The sequence below is a fragment of the Pyrgilauda ruficollis genome, unplaced genomic scaffold (genome assembly GCF_017590135.1).
Source record: "Pyrgilauda ruficollis isolate IOZ18807 unplaced genomic scaffold, ASM1759013v1 scaffold88, whole genome shotgun sequence".
Classification (NCBI taxonomy): Eukaryota; Metazoa; Chordata; class Aves; order Passeriformes; family Passeridae; genus Pyrgilauda; species Pyrgilauda ruficollis.
In genome coordinates, this window is record NW_024530821.1 from 99,279 (window position 1) to 120,565 (window position 21,287).

Consider the following 21,287-nt stretch of genomic DNA (forward strand, 5'->3'; position numbering starts at 1 on the left):
CCCGCCATGGGGTGCGCGCCCGGGAGCCGAGCCCCGGAGCCCCGGAGGAGCCGCGGTCCCGGCACCGGGCGGGGCGGTGGCTGCGCTCCCGGTCCCGCGGGCTCCCGCCGGGACGGCCCCGGGGCTGGGGCACCGCATGGATTCCCGGAGGAGCGGGACATTTTGGGTGTTAATCCGATTGCTTTGCACAAGAGCAGTCCCTGCAAGCCCCTCGCAGCCTGGGCTGGCCGTGGGCGCTCGTTGCTCACCCTCGGCAGCCCTCGGTGGGCTACGCCCCATCCCGAGGAGCTCCCGGGGCCGGTGGTGCGAAGCTGGAGCCCTCGGTGACCAGCAGCAGTCACGTCCCTCCCCGGACAGTCCGCTTTGGTCTGCATGTGCTTGGCAAGGTCTGGCCTGGGGCTGCAATGGGGAAATTGCAGTGCGGGAATGCCCCGCTGGAATCCAGGAGGGAGCTCCGGCAGCGCCCGACCTGCCGGGGCTGGAAGGTGCCTGCGGTGCCCAGCGCCCGGTGCTGCCCTCACAGGGCTCAGGCACGGCAGTCTCTGGGGATGGGTTGGCACCTGAAGCCACCCACAAAGCTCCATCAGTGACACCGGGACACGGCAGGGCCATCGCTCCTCCTGAGCATGCCAGACGATGCTCTTAGCCCAGGAATTGCTGCCCTTTCCCGCAGTTTCCAGCCTCGGATGTGTCTCTGGGACAGCTTTTGGGCAGCATCTCGCTCATGCACACTCCTCTTGTCTTGCTACAAAGCTGGGAGCCTCCTGGAGTGGAGCTCAGGGCTCAGTTTGGGACTCTCCACTGGAGGCACTCCAGAAGGAAGCTGCTTGTCATTTTCAAAATGCCCTTACACCCACAGATGGCCTTAAATTATCTCAAAACTGGCAGAGGTGCTTCAGCACCACTCTGTAATAACTCCTGCATCCCCCTGGCATCGTGGTGGGTGCAGGAGCCATCCTGTCCCTGGAGTGGGATGAACATGAAAAGGCCAGGAGAAGGGAGCTGGGGAAGAAAGGACCAGGGAGGGTGAGGGTGAGCAGACCCTAAGGCAGTTTTGCCTCTGGGTTATGAACAGACTGGGGGAACAAGGACAGTGTCCTGTTCCACGGTGCAGCTGCAGGACCCAGCAGGGCCTGACCAGCTGCTGTCCCCCAGAGCCACTACGTGGCCTGCATGGCTGCCATCCTGAGCCAGATGGACAAGGAGCACTACAGCACCTACATCCAGGCGTTCCCCTCCCGGCCTGAGCTGATGGTGAGTGCTGCCCATGGCAACACGGGGCCCTCTGGCACAGCACCTCCCTCACTGCCTCCCCCGGAGGGCACTGCAGCCCAGCACGGCTCCTGACAGCTCTCCCTCCCTTGCAGGACTTCCTCATGGAGACTTTTATCCTTTTCAAGGACCTGATTGGGAAGACAGTGTATCCCGGTGACTGGGTGGTGATGAACATGGTGCAGAACCGGTGAGAGGCTGGGGAGGGGCCACAGGGGATGGCTGTGAGCACCTGGGATGCCTTGGGATGCAAGGTGGACACTGAGCAGTGTTTGGCTGCACTGAGGGGGGCAGAAAGGACCTCACCCCCTCTGTGTGATGATGGTGGGCACTCCAGGCTGGGCAGTGGGCACGCTGGTGCTGCCCTCACTCAGTGCCCACTCTCCCCAGGGAGTTCCTGCGTGCCATCAACCAGTTTGCCACGACCTTAACCGAGATGTTCCTGAGCAACAGCGACTTCGAGCTGCAGGTGGGTGGGCACTGCCTCAGTCCTGCTTCGGGCCAGGAGGGTCAGGAACAGACCCCACTGTGCCACCCAGCCTGGCACTCATCCCTCTGCTTCCACTGCAGCTTTGGAACAATTATTTCCACCTGGCCGTGGCTTTCCTCACCCAGGACTCCCTGCAGCTGGAGAATTTCTCCCCGGCCAAACGCAACAGCATCCTGGCCAAGTGAGTGCCCACCCCTCCTGGCCAGCCCCACCTCGGGTCCCTGCCCCTAGGACAGGGATTTTGGGATGAGCCAGCTGGGCTGGGCACAGCCGGGGCTGCAGAGCGGTGCTCACTGCCCTCTGTCCCGGCAGGTATGGGGACATGAGAGCCACGATCGGAGCGTCCATCCGGGACATGTGGTACAGCCTCGGTGAGCCGCGGCGTGCAGGGATTTTTGGGTCTCCGTGGGCTGATGTCCATCAGATGTCCCCAGAGCGGGTGTGGCGAGCGGGGTTTTGCTGCTTTGGGCGTGGATCTGCCCCCCAGCTCTCCCTGCCCTCCCAGGCCAGCGCAAGATCGAGTTCATCCCGGGCATGGTGGGTCCCATCCTGGAGATGACGCTGGTGCCGGAGCTGGAGCTGCGCAAGTCCACCATCCCCATCTTCTTCGACATGATGCTCTGCGAGCACCGGCTCACCGGCAGCTTCAGCCGGGTGAGGGCCGAGCCACGGGGTCGGGCGGGATGCCGTGGGAGCCACCCACACCGGGGCAGTGCCGTGGCCTGGGAGCTGGGACGGGAATTGTCTCTTTAGCGTGATCTCCTGGGAGGGGCAGCTCCAAGCTCAGCCCATCTTTGTCCACTTTGCAGTTTGAGGATGAGATCCTGCGCAGGCTGGACAGCGAGGTGGAGGGCGGCCGGGGGGACGAGCAGTACATGCAGCTTTTCAAGAGCATGTGAGTGTGCAGTGACAGCCCTGTCGCCTTCTCCCTCCTTTGCTGTCACCATTCCATGCCATCCCACTCCTCCTCACGCTATGCCCGGTGTGCCACGGGGAAAAGGGACCAGAGGAGGAAGGCTGGTGCCTGAGCACATCGTGTGCCCCCTGCACACCTCTGCTGGCCCAGCCAGCCTGCCCTGCCTGCCCCAGGCGTTATCCCTGCTGCAGGTGATGCTCCTGTCCCCGGTGACATCCCTGCCCCAGGAAGTACCCCATGCCTTAAGTGACACTCCTGCCTCAGGTGATGCCACTGCCCCAGGTGTTATCTCTGCCCCGGGAATTGCCCTTGCCCCAGGTGATGCCACTGCCCCAGGTGTTATCTCTGCCCCAGGAGTTACCCCTACCCCAGGTGTTATCTCTGCCTGAGGTGATGCCCCTGCCCCAGGAGTTACCCCAGCCTCAGGTGATGCACCTGCCCCAGGTGTTATCTCTGCCCCAGGAGTTACCCCTGCCTCAGGTGATGTCACTGCCCCAGGTGTTACCCCAGCCTCAGGTGATGCCCATGCCCCAGGAGTTATCTCTGCCCCAGGAGTTACCCCAGCCTCAGGTGATGTCCCTGCTCTGCCCAGGCTTTGTCCCTGCCCTTTGGTGCTGGGCAGGGCAGTGGTGGGAGCACAGCAGAGCTGGCTGTGCAGTGGAACCCAGGGCCCCCTCTCTTCCCCAGCTTGCTGAGCTGCTGCCAGAGCCACCCTGAGCTGGCCAAGCCTGGAGAGGACTTTGTGAGGCTGGTGAGCGAGCTCCTGGAGCGGCTCCTGGACTACCGGGCTGTCAGGAACGACGAGAACAAGACCTACAGCATGAGCTGCACTGTGAACCTCCTGGTGAGCACCTGTGCCCTGCTCCAGCTCCCTGGGGCAGCCAGGGCTTGTTCCCGTGCTTCCCCAGGTCCCCAGGGTGCCTCTGGCACAGCAGAGAGGGGGTGCACGTCGTGCCCAGAGCTGGCATTTCTTGGGATGCCAGACATCACTGTGCAGCTGTGCAGCTGCCCAGGGCCATGGCCAACCCCATCCCTGTGTGGGGACAGTCCTGGCAGCACCGTGACCCAGAGGGTGGCTGTGGCACGTGCCACCCCTGGGGCCACTCAAACAGCCTCGTGTGCCTTTCCACAGAACTTCTACAAGGAGATTGACCGCCAGGCCATGTACATCAGGTGAGCACAGCCCTGGGAACACTGACAGCACCTGGGGCGGGGGTTCCTGGGCATTCCCAGTGGGATGGGCTTGGCAGAGTGGCCTGATGGTGCTCTGTGCCCCACACGTGGCTCTGTCACTGCCAGGTACCTGTACAAGCTGAAGGACCTGCACATCAGCTACGAGAACTACACGGAGGGAGCCTACACGCTGCTGCTGCACGCCCGCCTGCTGACGGTGGGCATGGGGGGCTCAGAGGGGCTGGGGGGAGAGGGCAGCCCCGTGGGCTCGGTGTGACAGGTCCCCAATCCCTTGTGCAGTGGTCAGAGGAGTTGAATGCAGCCCCCGTGCCAGGCCCACACGGCCTCCACCTGCACACTCAGCGCCAGCTGAAGGAGGCTCTGTACAACCAGATCATCGAGTACTTCGACCAGGGCAAGGTGAGTGTGCCCACCTGCCCCTACAGACCCTGCAGCCTCTGAAACCCCAAAACTGCAGGGAGCTGGGCTGCCTTAGGGCAAGCCTGGCCCCCTGTTTCAAGCTCTCAGATCCCATTCTCAGCACAGCCCCTCACTCCCCACTGCTGCAGAAGGGCTGCAGCTGCCCTGGGCTGGATGCTTCACCCCACAGCCACTGTCCCATGCTGTCCCAGCCCATCCCAACACACTCCTTGTCCTGCCAGGGGTCAGAAGCTCAGATATCTCTTCACAAAGGCTTGATGGGGTCGGCTGGGTGGCTCCAGGGCTGGGGATGGTGGGAAGCCAAGTTCTTCTGCTGGCCACTGGATCACCATTCCTCACAGGAGAGCCCTCTCCCCCTCCTCACAGGGGGCAGGGGTGGAGGTGCTCCGGCAGGGGTGCAGGTGTCTGCTGGAAGTCCCTGGTGTCCCCTTCCCCAGTTCACCCTGCCCTGGGGGGCCCTGTCCTGGCCCCTCTCTCCTCCAGATGTGGGAGGAAGCCATCCACATCTGCAAGGAGCTGGCGGAGCAGTACGAGAGCCACGTGTTCGACTACGAGATGCTGAGTGACATCCTGGTGGGTACCTGGCAGGGCAGGATGAGCTGGGGGGAATGGGGGGTCTGCAGGGCCCCATTATTCCCCACAGGAGAGCCCTCTCCCCCTCCTCACAGGGGGCAGGGGTGCAGGTGTCTGCTGGAAGTCCCTGGTGTCCCCTTCCCCAGTTCACCCTGCCCTGGGGGGCCCTGTCCTGGCCCCTCTCTCCTCCAGATGTGGGAGGAAGCCATCCACATCTGCAAGGAGCTGGCGGAGCAGTACGAGAGCCACGTGTTCGACTATGAGATGCTGAGTGACATCCTGGTGGGTGCCTGGCAGGGCAGGATGGGCTGGGGGGAATGGGGGGGTCTGCAGGGCCCCATCGTGCCCTCATCCTGCCCCTCTCCTCTGCAGCAACGAGAGGCCAAGTTCTATGAGAAGATCCTGAAGGTGCTGCGGCCCAGCCCGGACTATTTTGCCGTGGGGTACTACGGGCAGGGCTTCCCCACCTTCCTCCGGGTAAGCAGAGGCAGGAGCAGCTCCACAGCTGCCACCTCCATAGCCAAGGACCCCCACTCCTCACTGGTGTCCACGTGGGTGTGGAGCTGTGGACCACAACTCTCTGAGTGTCATCAGCCAGCCTGTTCCTTACCCAGCATCTGTCCCACCCAGGGGACAGCCCAAGGTCAGATGGTTTGCACAGGTCCAGTCACTCTCCCCCCATCCACCCATGCTGCTACAGTCTCGTAGAAGCCACCGAATTTGTCACACAGGGTTTGTCCTTAGTGACATTGCTTGGCTGGCACCAATCCTGATTCTCCATGTGTCTTCTTCCTTTTTCCTCTAGTTCCTGGGTTTGGGGAGATATTTTTTCCAGATGGGGGTGTCTCCTGCTTGGCAGGAGAGCCTTACCAGCACCAGCATCCCAATGCTCTGGGGCTTGCTGGCCCTGCTCTGTGGCACAGGGATGAGCTGTCACCTTCCTACCCTGCAGAACAAGGTCTTCATCTACCGGGGCAAGGAGTACGAGCGGCGTGAGGACTTCGAGATGCAGCTGCTGAGCCCCTTCCCCAATGCTGAGAAGCTGAAGAGCACATCTCCCCCTGGCCAGGACATCACTGACTCCCCAGGGCAGTGTATCCTCTGTGTGCACGGGGACGGGGCTGGGAGCGTGGCTTGGTCTCTGTCCATCGCTCTCCACGTGGGAATTCCTTAAATGCCTTTCTGTCACCCTGGGGTCCATCCTTCAGGGCTCTGGAGCCCCTGTCCCCAGCAGCCCTGCCCTGCAGTGTGTGCCTGTGGCTCCTTCACTCCCTCAGATATCCAGTGCTTCACCGTGCAGCCGGCGGAGGAGGCCAAGGTGCGGCTCAAGGGCCGGAGCATCCCAGAGCAGATCACCAAGTGAGTGTTCCTGCTCTGCTCCCTGGGGCTGGGAGGGTGGGACACAACGGGGGTCCTGTCCCATTTCTGTCTCTTCCCTCCCCACAGCTTCTACAAAGCCAACCACGTCCAGAGGTTCAGCTACTCACGGCCTTTCAAGAGGGGCCCGAGCGATCCCGACAATGAATTTGCAGTGAGTGCAGGGAGGAGCTGCCAGGACCCTCAGCTGGGGGTGTCCTGCAAGGACCTAAGGGTCCAGAGGAGAGACAGAGGATCCCTGGTCCTGTGCCCATGGAGGTGTGAGCCCCCCATGCCATGGGGCAGCCAGGGGTGATGGGAGAAGGGTGTGGGGAGTGACTGCTGCTCTTCCCACAGAACATGTGGATTGAGAGGACAACCTTCAGGACAGCCTATCCCCTGCCTGGCATCCTGCGCTGGTTCGTTGTCACCTCCACTGAAACGGTGAGGAGGGGGCTGGGGGGCAGCAGGGCCCTCCCAGGACCCTGGTGGATGCTCCAGCCCTGCCAGGAGCTCAAGCTGGGGATGGGGAGCGTGTCCTGCCTGTGCCATGCTCCATGGGCAGCAGGGACAGCGTGTGGGGAGCGGCAGAGGTGCTGGAGGGCTGTCAGCAGCTGCTGCCACTGCTCTGTGCGTGGGCATTCCTCCTCTGTGAGGGGCAGGTGCTTGGCCAGGATCCAGGGAGTCTCAGGAGCCACGGAGTGGAGATGTGATGTGGCCTGGTGGGCTGTCACAGGGTGCCCTGGCAGGGCTGGCACAGGTTGTCCTGGCTGGGCTGGCACAGGGTGTCCTGGTGGGCTGTTGCAGGATGCTGCAGGTGCAAGGATATATGACTGCATGAGTGCTGCATGTGTGTGCCATGGTGCTCAGGCTGTGCACCCCACTGTGGCACAGCTGCACCCCCAAAGTCACACCAGTGGTCACCCAGGTCTCCTGTGGCCTCACTGCTGCCTCGTGCCCATGGGGTTGGCTCTGTGCTGGGAGCAGGGACCAGCATGGCCAGCACATCCCCTGGTGCCAGGGGTCTGAGGGGCTTCATGGGGTGAGATGTGCAGCCCCAGGGGTCCCTCCTGCCGGGCTGGGGAGAGCCCACCCTGCCAGCCTTAACGAGGAGGGGCAGCACTGACCCCTCCCTGCACACAGATCACCATCTCCCCCCTGGAAAACGCCATTGAGACCATGATGAAAACCAACGAGAAAATCATGAGTGAGATCAACAGGCACCAGAACGACCCCAGCCTGCCCATCAACCCTCTCTCCATGCTGCTCAACGGCATCGTGGACCCCGCAGTCATGGGTGGCTTCGCCAAGTATGAGAAGGTGAGGAATGCAGAGGCTGTGCTGGGGCCAGCTGGGCACAGCCAGGACTAGCACTGGCACCCCTCTGCCATCCCCAGCCTGTGTGGAGCTGAGGGCTGAGGAAGGTCGTTGCAGGCTTTTTTCCAGGAGCTCTACATGCAGGAGCACCCTGAGGATGCAGGGAAGATCGAGAAGCTGAAGGACCTGATCGCCTGGCAGGTACCAGGTGCAGCATCCCTCTGGCAGGGACAGCTGCCCCCGGTGCCAGGGAGCCCCACGAGTCCCCGTTGTCCCTCAGATCCCGCTGCTGGCAGAGGGCATCAGGATCCATGGGCAGAAGGTGACGGAGGACCTGAGGCCCTTCCACGAGCGCATGGAGCAGTGCTTCGAGCAGCTGCGGGCCAAGGTGGAGAGTCAGTACGGGGTGCGCGAGATGGTGAGTGCCAGCGCGGGGGGCACGGGGCAGGCAGGGCTGGGCAGCGCCTGGCACCGTGGGGGTGACACTGGGCAAGCAAATGCAGATGTGGGGCAGCAGGGAGCAGCTGGCTGAGGCAGAACAGGGTGAGGAGCACTGGGTATGGGGGATCTCAGGGTGCCTGCCTGCCCCAGGAGGGGAGGGGGCACAGCACTGCTGGGGTGGCACAGAAGCAGGACTGGTCAGACAGGGCACTGAGCCCAGGGAATGACTGGGAAGGCTCTGCCCTCTCATCCCTCCTGGCTGTCTCTCAGATGTTCGTCGAGGACCGGCGGAGCGGCCGACCCCGCTCCATAGCCTGGGTACCTGACTGGGACCGGCTGAGCCACGCTGGAGCCAGGCAAGTGCTGCACTGGGGAGTGCTGCTCATCCCCTCTCATCCCCCCCTGCTCAGCCTTCCTCACTCTGGCCCAGGTGCTTTTCTCCCACCTCCCCAGTCCTCTGCCCTTCCACCTTCCCAGTATGCCAAGTGCATCTCAGGGGTCTGTCCTGCCAAGTCACCGGTGGGGGGCATGGAGGAGAGACACCCCCTGTGCAGCCCGCAGGCTCACCTGGACACTGCTGTCACCTGAGCCACCCATTCCTGTCCCCCAAACCTCCCCTGCTGAGCTCTGCTGTGGATGCTGCTGACGCCTGAGTGCAGCCGCTCCCGGTGATGCTCCAGCCCTGCTCCTCCTTCCCCTGCTGCCCCTCACCTGTCCCAGTCACCCCACAGCACGGAGGCACCCCCGACCCCAAAGCCTGCCCGCCGGCCCTCCGAGAGCGAGGAGCACAGGAACGAGCGCAAGGAGAACCGCGCCAGCTCCATCTTCCATCTGCGGCGGCCGGACTCGTGCCAGTCCATCTCGGAGCTGCCAGAGCCCAAGGTGATGCTCAGCACAGCCCTGGAGCCACGCTGGGGCCCTGCTCGCACTCCCCTGGGTGTCCTGCCGCACCCAGAGCTCCTGGCCCTGCTGCAGCAGCAGCTCCCAGCCTGGATGGGACCCTTCGAGTGGCTGGTGGCAGCCCCTGCTGCAGGGAGGGCAGGAGCAGGAGCTGGAGCCTCAGGGCTGCAGGAGCTGCCACCCAGCCTGGCCCTCCGAGGTGCTGAGCCTTCCTTTTGTGCTCCAGGACGAGAAGTGGAGACTTTCCTGCAGCATGAGCGAGAACAGCCTGAGCGCTGAGAGGAAACAGCCCCCGCCAAGCCAAGCTGGTGCTCAGCCCAGCGCTGCAGGTACAACCTGCCAGGCCACCTTCCTGAGTCCCTACAGCGCCACGGGCAGCGCTGTGCCTCCCACACCACCCCAGCACAGGTCCCCTCACCCCCTCGTGGTGGCACAGTGGGAGCACAGACAAGTCCCCTGCTGAACACTCCCTGTGGGGCCGCAGCCACCGATCCTGGACCTTGTGCCACTGAGTCTTGGTGCCAGGAGCTGTCCCCGGTGGGAGCCAGCCCCCTGCTCCTGGCTGGGCTCACATCCCATGGCACCTGTCCCCACTGCCCAACACGCTCCCCTAGGCAGAAGCAGTGGGCACACTGATGGGCCCCGTGCACCCCCAGGCTGGCTGAGCCTCCACCCCACCTCTCCTGCCTGCACAGGCTCGTCCCTGTCTCCCACGGGCTTTGGTGGCCGCGTGAAAAGCGCCAGCAAGCTCCCGCCGCTGCCCCGCAAGTTCAGCCCCGCGGTGTACGAGACATTCCTGGAGCAGAGCGACGCTGCAGCAGCGGGGAAGGTACTGCAGGGGAGGAACTGGAGGGGAGGCACTCGGGGCTGGCCCTGGCCCCAGTCCCACCACCCCTCACGTCCCTCTCTGCTCGCAGGCGTCCACGTCCCCGACAGTGGATGGCAGCAGAAACCTCAAGTCACCGCCGCTGCCGCCACCCAAGTCCAAGCGACTGTCACAGCTCTGACCTGATGTCACCTGCAGCTGCACTGGGGTCACCCCTGCGCAGTGCCCCTGTGCCCAGCCAGCCCTGCTTGATTCTCACCTGCTGGAGCAGCTCTTGCAGCACTGACACCCAGAGCAGAGTCCCTGTGTGCACCAGGCATTGCCACTGTGTCCCACCAGCTCTGGACAGCTCCAGGTGTCCCCTGGGGCTGGGACCCACCTGGCCCTGGATGCTTGCCGTGCCTCTGGAGCCATGCTGAGCTCTCACACATGCAGCCCCCCCCAGCCATGAGGCACCTCTCCCTCCACCCGAGCTGCCCACGGACTGTGCCTGCAGAGAGCAGTGACTTCCCCAGTGGCATTTCTGTGTGATTCCTGCTCCCCACTCGTGGGCCAGCTCCCACCCCATCCTGCAGCACCAGGACCCATTCCTGGCCTGAACTGCACAGGAGCCAGCCAGGGGTGTGCACAGGCCCTGGCAGCCTCATGCTCTGTGGTGCCACCTCTCCTGCCCACACCAGGCAGGCGTCACTGCCTTGACTGGCCATGCCACGCTCAGCTCCCACTTCTGCACTGCAGCCACGGATAATAAAGGGAAAATTCATCAGCCGGGCACCTGCGTGGGGCTGAGCACCTGTGGGAGCCCCAGCACCCACCCCTGCTTGCCCACAGCCCACCCAGGAGCTCATCCCCAGCTGGAACCACCCCAAGGCACAGGGAAGGGCCCCAGGGAGCCCAGAGGTCACTTCCCAAGCCAGGCTGTGCTCCCAACACAGGGAGGGGACTCGCTGCTCAACCCCTGAGCTGGCACAGGGCTCTTTATTCAGGTGGGCTCAGTTGTATTTACAGTCTGTTACAGGGGGAGCTGGACCCGTAACCAGGGGCTGGGGAGGGCAGGGGCTGCCTGCAGCTGGGAGCTGCCATCAGGGGGTTCTGTTCTATGGGGATGTGGGATCAGCTCCCGAGGCAGGGCTGAGGAACAGACACGGGGCTGGGCTCTCCCTGCATTCCCAGCGGAGCAGAAGGTGCTGCCTGCCCAGCTCCTCACAGAGGGCTGGCTGAGGAGGCTGCCAGGCGCTTCCCAATGTAGATCCTGGATTGGAGAGAGTGACTGTGAGGCAATGGTACAGGGTGCTGGGCCCCACTGGCCAGGAGCAAGGGGAGATGGCAGCAGACCACTGCAGCTGCTGGGAGCAGTGGTGACAGCACCCAAGGACGAGCAGCCCAAATTCAGGAGTGTTCCCTCCTCCCCCAGCCCCATGGTGAGAGCCACAGACACTCACCCCAGCCCCAGAGTCAGGAGGTGGCTGAGCAGGAGCGAGGGGATGAAGAGCAGCAGCAGCTCTGAACTGAACAGTCTCTTCTTCCTCCCCACTGCACCTCCCTGCAGGCTCCACAGCACTGGCTGGGGGGAGCACACAAAGGCAAATTCCCTGGGAAAAGCTCATGGTTAACAGGGACACAGGGAGAGCAGGATGGGGGGCAGCAGCAGGATGTGCTGATGGGGACACAGGACTTACTCTGGGGACAGGTACCGAGGGCAGCGGGTACAGGCCCAGCCCAGGGACGCTCTCAGGCGTCGCTGCCTCCACTTGGCTTCCTGTGGCACATCCCGCTGCAAGGAGACACAGGGCAGGTCAGAGCAGGGCCTGGGGCACCGCAGGGTGTGCCAGGGGCAGCTCCCTCACCTGCCGGGGGTGGGGGCAGCCCGGCTGGGGCTGGCTGTGGGCAGGCAGCACCTCACTCTCCCCTGGCTGGTCACTGCCGTGGCTGGCTCCGTCGTCATCCCAGGCTGGGGAGCCCAGCACGAGCAGGGCCCTGCAAACAGAAACCCTCGGTCACTGAGCCCAGGCTGTGGCCTCAGCAGGGTTGTGGTGCCCGGCTCCCCCTCAGAACTCACCCGTCACTGCTCTCTGTCTCCAGCTGGGCCTCCAGCAGCATCCGCTCCACGTCGGCGTGGCAGGAGAACGGCGAAGGCGCCGGCTCGGGCTCCGGGCAGCCTGGGCCACAGCGCAGCTCCACCCAGGAGCCTGGGGGGGCTGTCAGCCCCTGCGCCGCTCCAGGCCCACCCCTGCACCCCAACCCCTGCCCCGGGATGTCCTCTGCACCCCGGCACCAGCATCTGCCCCCGCCCCCGCGGTGCCCATCAGCCCCCCGGAGCCCCCAGCCCCGGTGCACTCCAGCCTGCCCGGGATCCCCGTGCTTCCCGGCCCCCGGCGCATGTCAGCCCCCCAGAAACCCCGCCTGGGCTCCCCACGGACCCGCTCCCCCTCCACGGTGCACATCAACCACCCGGGGCTCCCGGTGACCCCGACCCCCACGTGTGCACGCCAACCCCTTCACCCCCGGGCTCCCCACTGTCCCGAATCCCCGGCCCGCCCGGGTGTCCCATTGTCCCAAACCCCTCGGTGCCCCGAAACCCCCGGTCCCCCGGCCCTCCCATGGCCCCGATCCCGCCCGGTGCCCCGGTTCCCCCCGGACCGTCGTCGCCGGCTCCCGCCATGGCCCCGCGGCTGCTCCGCGCGCAGCCCCCGCCGCTGACAGTCACGTGACGCCCGCGAGCCCCCATGTAAATAAAACCACCGGCACCGGGAGCCGGTCTCTTAAAGGGGCGCTGGCTCCGCCCGCTGGGGCCCGCGAGCCGCAGCTCGCCCGGCCGCGGCGGCCCCGCCGCGTTGCCTCTTTAAGCGGCGCCTACGTGCGGCGCGCGAGCAGGCGTCGGCTGCGGCGCGTGCAGACCCGCACGGAGCCGGCTCGGCTCCGCCCTCTGTCCCCGCCCCCTGCCCCGGTGCCCGCACAGCCCGAGCCGCGCCGGACGCTGCCGCCGTTTATTTCAGCCGCCAGGGGGCGCCCCCGCCCCGCCCGTCCCGTCCCGTCCCGCCCGCGCGGGGCCCGCGCGCTCCCGGTGCCACCGGCCCGGCCCGGCCCGGAGCTCCGGTCAGGGGCTGCCACCGGCCCGGCCCGGAGCTCCGGTCAGGGGCTGCCACCGGCCCGGCCCGGAGCTCCGGTCAGGGGCTGCCACCGGCCCGGCCGGGAGCTCCCGTCAGGGGCTGCCGCCGGCCCTTGCCACGCCGTGCTTCTCAGCGAACCGCCTGCGGGAGAGAGCGCCCTCCCTCAGACACCGCGGGCGGGGACCACCGGAGGGGCCTCCCGCCAACCCACCCGGGGATCGCCCGCCCGGCCGGGAAGCAGCCCCGGGGGACCGGGACGCGGGACTCTGCAGCAGCCAGCCCAGGGCCGGGCGCTCCCTGGCTGCATGCTGTGCTCGGATCTGCTTCATTCCACGCTCACCGGAGCCCAGGGGAACGGGTGAAGGCAGCAGGAGCTGCTCGGGGAGGGTACAGTCCCTGCTGGGGACAATCCCGGCGGAGCAGGGACCAAGTGAGGGCAGTGAGGCGCTGCCAGGGCTGCCCGGAGCAGCTCACGGACCCCCAGGATCACCCACAGGATCCCCGTGCCCCAGCAGACCCCAGCCAGGAATTCCCAGCAGGACAGTTCCCTCAGCACCACCGCAGCCAGCCGGTGCCCAACAAGCCCAGGCACACTCAGCTTCCCCTCAAACACATCCTCAGTTTGCTGTGTCTTCCCAAACCAACACCCACACACCAGAACCGGCCTCTTGTGCCAGGATTTGCCTCATGAAAAGCCTGCACAGAGATCAAACTCACTCCCTGTGCCCTCACACCAAGGAGCATTAACAGAGCTGTGCCTGGTGCCAAACAGGAACGTCCTGCCCACACCGAGGCACCCCAGAGAAACCCAGTCCCACAGGGGGGGATGCTGGAAAGCTCACTGGAAAGCCTGGGGGACCTCGGGTGCTGCTGGGGCCGGGATCTGGGGGCTTGGGCAGGGGGGGATTTTGTGTGGCCCTGGCACGGGCAGGTGTGGGGGGCTCTCACCTCCTGGCATAGTCGTACAAGGCTCGTTTCCTCTCCTGCAGGGACAGGTGACGCTCCACGGGGGACTTTGCAAACTGCTTTGTAGCCGGCTGGAAGGGAAAGCACAGGAGCCATCAGGAGACAGATGAAGGCTCCTTGGTGGCTCTGCAAGGACCTGGCTGGTGCTCCATGCCCCTGGCTAGTCCTGAACACGAGCCAGCAGAGCAGGGAGACACAAGCCCAAATTACCTTGGAAGAAGGCGCAGCCACAGAGCCCTGGATGCCAGAAGCAGCTGCAGCCTGGGAGGTAGATGGGGCAGGCAGGTCTCCAGGCTCTTTACTCTCAGGGAAGAAGGGAACTCTCCCCTCCAGCAAGTTGGCAATGGTGGTGTCCACACAGTTGGTTTGGACTGTGGGGACAAAGGGACCATTAGAGATGAGGACACTCCATCCTGGCTGTCAATGTGTAGCAGTGCATTGGTGATAAAGTTGCTTCTTTCGGACCACAGAAACGTCCCTGCTGCCACCCCTGCTCACCCAGGTCTGTCCTGATGACCTCCAAGGGCACGTGAGGCAGCACCTCCTTGACCTGCTGTGCCATGGCCACGACCCTCACGTCCTCGGGAGCACCCCCGGGCAGGCTGGGGGGCAGCCTGGGCCGGGCTGCCGGGCGCTGGCTCGAGGCTGCAGGAGAAAGGACAGCACAGGGTGAGTCTGTCACTGAGAGCAGACAGAGACCCCCCCCAAAAGCAGAGCCCAGGCTGAGGTTTCATAGCCAGGATCCCCACCTGGAGCAAAGGGCAGCCTTTGTGCCGTGTGCCTCAGCCTCTTCATGTGCTCGGTCCTGTCGGCAGCGGTGATCCGTGTGGATACCACACCCAGCTCCACGGCCAAGAGCTGTGCAACACAGAGCAATCACACATAAATCACACAGCACACACAGCCCCTCGGGCTGGGCAGCATGGCAGGGCTACATGGAGCCACGGGCAGGGCAAGAGGGCTGGGAGCTGATTTCTCCAGGGCCTCTGGGAAGCATTTCAGTGTTGCAGAGGGCACGAGAATGATCAGGAATAGCAATATTATCCTGCCAAAATAGGCTGACAAGGAGGTATGAGATGTCTGGAGCTGTCAAATACCCAGCACATATGGACAGGGTGGAGAAACAACTGCTTTGTATGATTTGTGGCGTTATAAAAATGAGGTGAAAGGTTTGAGATTGATGGGAAAAGCCCTGACAGCTGCAGAAAGGCTCAATGTGGGGTGGCAAACAGGCCATGAAATAACTGAGGTCTTGCAAGGGACAATAAACATGTTCTGTTGGAGTTCTAGATGCTGAGAATTTTAGACTTTCTGTGCTCACAGACTCTAGCCCCCCAGAGAACACTGCATTTGACCTGAGGCCATAGAGAAAGCTTCTAAAATTAAATAACACAACTAAGATTATGAGTGTGCAGTTTGATTAGAAGTGTGTAATATAACGTAGTAAAAAACTTTAAACTCTAAGTTTTAGACTATAATAATATCTATAACAAATTAAAAGTTTAAAAACAAAAATTAGTCCTTCTTTGTAAGCTTAAGTAGTATAGTTTAAGTAATAATTTTAATTCATAGTAGTAATTTTAAGTCATAGTTTTAGTAATTTTATAATTAAACAAAAAACTCCACATTACAAAACACAAGTAGTTAATTATTAAGATAAAAATAATTTAAGTATAATTTCTTAATTAGTTTTTCCTTGAAAAAAGTATAAAAATAAATACATAACCATTTTATAAAAGAATACAAAACTCACTACTTTAAAAGTATAACATAAATTAAAAAAATAAAGATCTAAGTCTAAACACGAAATGCTATCTCAAACACTTTCAATCCCAACCTTCACAAAAAAACACAAAAAAACCCAAAAACCACCAATGCACCAGAGCTCCCATCACACACAGACATCCAGAAATGCCCTCTGCCTGCACCCTGCTCTGCCCTGTGCCCACCCCGAAGTGCAGCAGTCCCACACATCCCTGTCCCACAGCCCCTCCTACCTCCTGAACTCGGAGCGCAAAGTCCTCACTCCGCTCGTCCGCTCGCCTGGGGACAGACGGCATCCACCTGAGAGGGGACAGCAGCACATGGAGCCAGCCCTGCCAGGACACCCTGCCAGGGCCAGCCGTGCCATCCCCACCTCCATGCCCACTGCTCAGCCCTGTTTTCCCCAGAGGAGCAGCACAGCCCAGCATTTGCTCCCAAATCCAGGACAGAACTGGCTCACTGGAGCTCGAGTGTAACACCAGGGATCTGCAGCTCCCAGAAAGGCCTTAATGAGGATCTGTGGCCATTGACATGGAAGCAGGAAACAGGTCACCCAGAATTCAGGCAGACAGAGCCAGGGAAAGGCTTTCCTTTGCTGAAATACACCCAGCCCTACATTTGATTCCCGGTCCTGGTTACAGCAAAGCACCTGAGCCAGCCTGGCCTCGGATCTGCACCACCCCTGCACCACCCCACTCCCAAGGGACTGTAGGGACAAGACACCTGGGCCAGCACAGCTTCAACAATACACCTGGAAACTTGACCTGGAGAGCCTGAGGCTCCTGTCCCTCCCCAGCAGGAACCAGGAGCCCTCTCTGCATCAGAAGCTGGCCCAGGAGCTGGACACGGCCAGGCCCAGATGGTGCCAAGGCCAGCCCTGCTGAGGCACCCAGGGAGGCAGCTCTCAGTGCCAGGGGGGCACCACAGCCCTGCCCACCCCCAACCCTGCCCCAAACGGAAGAGAGAGACGTAGTACCTTACTTGATAAACTGTGAAGGGAACGAAGAAGGTCCAGAGCAGCTCTGTGATCCAGGAGGAGTCGGCCACGCTCTGGGGAAGAGAGCACAGTGAGATCCCACCCGTGGGACAGGAGCAGCTTCCACTGGGGAGGGAGGTGGGCAGAACACACCTGGCTGGAGGATTGGGAAGGGGGAACAGCAAAGCCAGTGCAAGCAGGGCAAGCCCCAGGACAGCTTCACCCTCACTGATCATCACCAGTTTTCGCTTTCCTCCCACTAAGACAGCAGCAAGACTTTCCCTCAGTATTCCCCCATTCCCTACTAGTCTGTCCCTTCAGAAAGCGACAAAAATGTCAGAAAACCTACTAATGCTTCCTCAGAACCATGAACAATCCTCCCTCATTCTGCTGGCAACAGCCTCTCTGTGATGTCCCAACTCCTGTAAGCTCTGCCAGGGAACAGCACAAGAGGAAACAGCCTCAGGTTGTGCCAGGGGAGGCTGAGGTTGGATATTGGGAGAATTCCTTCTTGGAAAGAAGTGTCCAGCCCTGGCACAGCTGCCCAGGGCAGGGGGAAGTCCCCATCTCTGGGGGATTTAACAGCCCTGTGGATGTGGCACTTGGGGACATGCCTAGGCATTGCTGTGGAATGGTGGGACTCGATTTTCCAGAGGGATTTTCCAAACAATTCTGTGATTCTCAGACAGGTTTGTGCCTGTTTTATCCCACAGCCTGGGAAGAGGAGCTTTAAACGAGAAAACCCCGAAAGCCCAGGCACAGGATGAACAGAGAAACCTCATCTGGATAAACAGAACCTTGGAACATTAAACCCAAATGCCTGGAGTGATGCTCACAGCCAGATTTCAGTTACACTGCCTGTGCCACACAACACCCTCCTGCAACATTCCATGCAACTGGAGCTGGAGAAAATTATTTCTTAATCCCAAATTTGGTGTTTGGCCCAACCCAGTGCCTAATACAAATTACACAATTATATAAGAACACTTTCTATAAAACACCAATCAATCTATTCAAAATTTAACATCTCCAATCCTTCCAGTTTCTGATGGTTTAAAATCACCCCAGAAATCCATCAGGATTTACTCAGCCAATGTGCAGGAAGCACAAAGTCCTGCTCAGACTCTGAAGGTAAAATCTGAGCCAAAAGTAACCAGCACCAGCACTTCCACACAGACCTGCTGTGCTCCCTGACATGCAGGAGGGAAGGGATGGACAGACAGACAGCTTGTCACATCTCAGAATTTCTCAAAGGAACCAAACCCATAAAAGCATAAGATATTCCTTATAAACTGTCCAGAACAGAAAAACTCTGCCACTTCTCTGGAGGAATCATTCAAAATGTAACTTATTGCTAGAAAACTGCATCTTCACCCACCTTGTGGCCTGCCTCAACTCTGCCTCAGCACCCCTGCCTGCCAGGAGTGATCAAAGCTCTGCAAAATATTCCTGCAATTCCCATCCCTGCACACATCCAGGTGACTCCTCACCCTGCCAGGGGTTCCTTTGCCACAGAAACACCAGACCCACGAGTGACAGCCATGACTTGCATCTCTCTATAGCCACCAGATCATAAATAAATATCCAAAACAAGAAATTCAACAAAGCCTTGGTGAGAGCAGTTTCCCTGCAATGCCTTTGGCAGTGCTGCCATTGCCCTCATGGACTTTATCCCTTGTGTGGGATATCCTGTGTCTGTGCCAGGGACACCAGCTCAGGAGCCTCCAGAGCCCTGCATGACCTTTGGCACCAGGGCTGCCTGCAGCTGGTCTTTCACAGCAGGGAACTCAGCCAGAGCCAAGCACACTGCACTGGCCATGAAGCCAGAGGCACAGTGACAGCCAGCTGGGCCACCAAACATCTGTCACACTGGCCAATGTAACCAGGGCTCAGCTCCTGGGAAAGGCACTGGAAACTGTGTTAGCCCTGAGCAGCTGGTTCCAGGGTGCCAGGACACGAGGCCAGGCCACACCACAGGCTCCAAAGCAGAAAGAAAAGCTGTTCCCACCCCACACCCTGTCCCTGTGCCCACCACTCACCACAGCCACCAACGGCCTCCGGACCTGCAGGGCAACGGGCTGGACCTCATCCAGGATGGAAAAGGGCCAGGAGCTGGAAGGGAGGAATTCTGCAGTGAATGACCCTGGAGCCACCTGAAGCCATTTTGTCAGGATACAGCAGAGCCTTTCCCAGCCACCCTGCTGCAGGAATTCCCGCTGCCCTGCTGGGGGAATTCACCTGAAGCGGAGCAGCCCGGCCCTGCCGTTGGTGGCCGCCTCCTCTGGGAAGAGCAGCAGAGGTGGGTTCCCTTGGTGGGCAGAGTATTCCTTCAGGGAATCCACCAGCTCTGCACGGCTGCCCGTCACTCCCAGCTCCATGAAGCCCCGGGACCAGCAGATGAACCCTGGGGCACCACTCAGGGCAGGCTGCAGGGAGAACAGCAGTGAGAGAAACGCCGCCCTGCCCATCCTTCCATGCCCTCAGGCCAACCTTCCCAGGTGACAGAGGTGACAAAGTTGCTGCTCATTAGCAAAATCCCCTCTTGGACTGAGAGTGACCTGTGTTGACAGCACTGGTGGCTGAGAACGTGTTACTGCCAGGCCTCAGCCCCAGTTCCAGAGGAAATGGATTCCAAATCATCAGTTCAGACTGTGCCCTGCCTGCCAGACACACGCACTCCCGGCTGCCCGTGTCCCCAGCGTTCTCTCTGCAGTCCCTGGCACACTTGGCAGGACACACTCTGCTCCCAGGAGTCCCCCCTGTCCAGGCCAGGGGTAAATCAATGGCTGTGCAGGACACAGGAGCCACACAGAGCCTGCTGACTCAGGAACTCCACACACACAGAACTGTACAGGAGAGCAGGGACAGCCCAGAACTACCCAAGCACTAATGACACACAGCTCCCTCAGCACCCCCAAAACTGCCCACCCAGTGCTGGGGGAAACCCCACAACCAGCCCTGCCCCTTTATCCAAAAGGCCAGAGAAGGAAGCAGCTGCTGGGATCTGCCCAATTTTCCACCAAAATCAACCCCCACTGTAACAACTCCTGCTGCTCCTCACCCTGTTCCACTTTTTCATGCAGAGCCCAAGAGTGACAATGAGCCACAGAAAACACCTCAAGATTAACACCCTGCGTTAATAAATCAGATCTGATTTATCCATCAGGAGATGAAACTTTGCACTGAGCCACAGAAAACACCTCAAGATTAACACCCTGCGTTAATAAATCAGATCAGGAGATGAAACTTTTCAGGATCTGAAAGAGCCTGGAGGGAAGCTGGAGAGGGAATCTGTGCCAGAAACTGGAGCGACAGGACAAGGATTAATGAGTACAACTGAAAGAGGAGAAATTTAGGCTGGATATTAGGAGGAAATTTTTGGGTGTGAGAGTGGCGAGAGAAGCTGTGGCTGCCCCTGGATCTCTAGAAGTGTCCAAGGCCAGGCTGGACAAGGCTTGGAGCCACTTGGGCTGGTAGGAGGTGACCCTACCCATGGCAAGGGGAAGGCTTTAAGCTTCCTTCCACTGATCCCACTGCAGCACCAAACGGGACAGAGCTGCCCGTGTCCCGCCCTCGGGGAGGAGCCCCGGCCGCGCCCTCACCGTGTTGCAGGAGGTGAGCAGGCTGACGACGTTGTGGTCGAAGGGGGTGACATGGTTGGCAATGAAGACCCTGGCGCCGGCCCCGCGCAGCCGAGGGTCGCTCTGACGCACCAGCAGCCCCAGCACGGAGCACATCACACGGACAATGAACCTGCCAGGGGAACAAGGATCCTCCTCGAGCCCTGCCCTCCAAAACACTGCTAGGTGACATGTCCAACAGGCAAAGAGCCAGGAGATCTGCCGGCTGGATAAATGACACGTCTGGAACAGGAATTGGTGTGGGGCCGGGACTGGGATGAGGGCAGCAAGTGCCCACAGAACTCCTGAGCAGCACAGCAAGCTGATCCACGTGCTGCACACCGGTCCCTGAGCGCTCCAGAGGTGGCTGCCAGCACCGGGCTCGGCAGAGGAAGCACCTCCAAGGCTCCTGAAGACACAGATCCTTCCCTGAGCCAAGCCCGCACGGCTCGGGACACGCAGGGGCCGGGTCGGCCCTGCCATCACCCCACACCCACCCGGGGCAGCAGCACCCCGGAGCCCCCCGGGGTCACCCACCGGCGCACGACGCTGTCGGGCAGGGCGCAGCTGACCAGGAACACGTGGACGCCGATGAAGACGCGCAGGACGAGCAGGCAGAGCCCCACGGGCGCGTAGAGCAGCAGGGCCAGCAGCAGGAACCCATCGCTCGGCAACCTGCAGGGGCACGGAGCGGCCTGAGCGATCGCCGGGACCCGCCCTGCGGCCGCCGCTCCGCGTGGTGCCCCCAGCAACTCTCCCAACCCGCGTCGGGACCACCCCGGACGCTCCCCGGTCCCCCCACGGGTCACCCCGACCTTCCTCACGGGGCTCTGGTGAGACACCCCCGCCCTCCGCTGGCCCCGCGACCCCCGCCCAGGGTTCCCGCAGTTCTTTCCCGGGAGTCCGCACCGCGCGGGCCCCGGGCGGGCGCTCACCGGTGCGAGTCGAAGAGCCGCTCGGGGCCCGGCGCCGCGGGCGGTTCCATCCCCGCCGTGCCGGCGCCTCACGGCCGCCCCGCACCCGCCGCCATCTTGCCCGCGGCCGCGCGCCCGGCCCGCGCGGGGTACTCTGGGAGCGCACCGCCTTCCTGGTCCGCAACGCGCCGCCGCAGCACTCTCGCCCCGGTCGCGGCCCTCGGTGGCTCCG

The 21,287-nt window shown here is 61.7% G+C and overlaps 3 protein-coding genes across 4 annotated transcripts in view; 1 reads left to right on the top strand and 2 right to left on the bottom strand.

Moving 5' to 3' along the window:
- Window positions 1-10,545, top strand: part of LOC121364684 (dedicator of cytokinesis protein 2-like) — a 44,588-nt gene extending 34,043 nt beyond the window's left edge. Inside the window, exons 29-53 of the mRNA XM_041488118.1 lie at window positions 1,156-1,254; window positions 1,368-1,462; window positions 1,663-1,741; window positions 1,843-1,943; window positions 2,075-2,133; window positions 2,268-2,416; window positions 2,572-2,657; window positions 3,366-3,522; window positions 3,811-3,851; window positions 3,978-4,068; window positions 4,152-4,271; window positions 4,776-4,865; window positions 5,238-5,342; window positions 5,818-5,959; window positions 6,143-6,224; window positions 6,312-6,396; window positions 6,579-6,665; window positions 7,365-7,541; window positions 7,656-7,739; window positions 7,819-7,956; window positions 8,250-8,335; window positions 8,711-8,861; window positions 9,106-9,208; window positions 9,575-9,708; window positions 9,797-10,545. Coding sequence (XP_041344052.1) covers window positions 1,156-1,254; window positions 1,368-1,462; window positions 1,663-1,741; window positions 1,843-1,943; window positions 2,075-2,133; window positions 2,268-2,416; window positions 2,572-2,657; window positions 3,366-3,522; window positions 3,811-3,851; window positions 3,978-4,068; window positions 4,152-4,271; window positions 4,776-4,865; window positions 5,238-5,342; window positions 5,818-5,959; window positions 6,143-6,224; window positions 6,312-6,396; window positions 6,579-6,665; window positions 7,365-7,541; window positions 7,656-7,739; window positions 7,819-7,956; window positions 8,250-8,335; window positions 8,711-8,861; window positions 9,106-9,208; window positions 9,575-9,708; window positions 9,797-9,886 — 2,631 coding nt within the window. The 3' untranslated portion in view covers window positions 9,887-10,545. The remainder of the gene's footprint in view (window positions 1-1,155; window positions 1,255-1,367; window positions 1,463-1,662; window positions 1,742-1,842; window positions 1,944-2,074; window positions 2,134-2,267; window positions 2,417-2,571; window positions 2,658-3,365; window positions 3,523-3,810; window positions 3,852-3,977; window positions 4,069-4,151; window positions 4,272-4,775; window positions 4,866-5,237; window positions 5,343-5,817; window positions 5,960-6,142; window positions 6,225-6,311; window positions 6,397-6,578; window positions 6,666-7,364; window positions 7,542-7,655; window positions 7,740-7,818; window positions 7,957-8,249; window positions 8,336-8,710; window positions 8,862-9,105; window positions 9,209-9,574; window positions 9,709-9,796) is intronic.
- Window positions 10,546-10,669: 124 nt separating this feature from the next.
- On the bottom strand, window positions 10,670-12,654 carry LOC121364687 (BCL2/adenovirus E1B 19 kDa protein-interacting protein 3-like). Of its 2 annotated transcripts, none has more exons than XM_041488123.1 (6): window positions 12,346-12,654; window positions 11,765-11,894; window positions 11,553-11,682; window positions 11,385-11,479; window positions 11,148-11,269; window positions 10,670-10,957 (listed from the first exon to the last, which is right to left on the bottom strand). In XM_041488123.1, the coding sequence occupies exons 1-5, from the start codon at window positions 12,431-12,433 to the stop codon at window positions 11,161-11,163; spliced, it is 552 nt and encodes a 183-aa protein (XP_041344057.1). In that variant the 5' UTR covers window positions 12,434-12,654; the 3' UTR covers window positions 10,670-10,957; window positions 11,148-11,160. The 2 variants fall into 2 exon arrangements, with proteins under 2 accessions (XP_041344057.1, XP_041344056.1); XM_041488122.1 differs by having other exon boundaries at window positions 11,148-11,297.
- A 49-nt stretch (window positions 12,655-12,703) lies between these two features.
- Window positions 12,704-21,258, bottom strand: AUP1 (AUP1 lipid droplet regulating VLDL assembly factor). The gene is made up of 12 exons (XM_041488119.1): window positions 21,077-21,258; window positions 20,679-20,816; window positions 20,124-20,274; window positions 18,760-18,947; window positions 18,561-18,633; window positions 16,522-16,595; window positions 15,779-15,845; window positions 14,531-14,639; window positions 14,280-14,426; window positions 13,992-14,152; window positions 13,764-13,852; window positions 12,704-12,956 (listed from the first exon to the last, which is right to left on the bottom strand). Exons 1-12 carry the CDS (start codon window positions 21,124-21,126, stop codon window positions 12,908-12,910), a joined length of 1,296 nt encoding a protein of 431 aa, XP_041344053.1. The 5' UTR covers window positions 21,127-21,258; the 3' UTR covers window positions 12,704-12,907.
- Window positions 21,259-21,287: the final 29 nt, after the last annotated feature.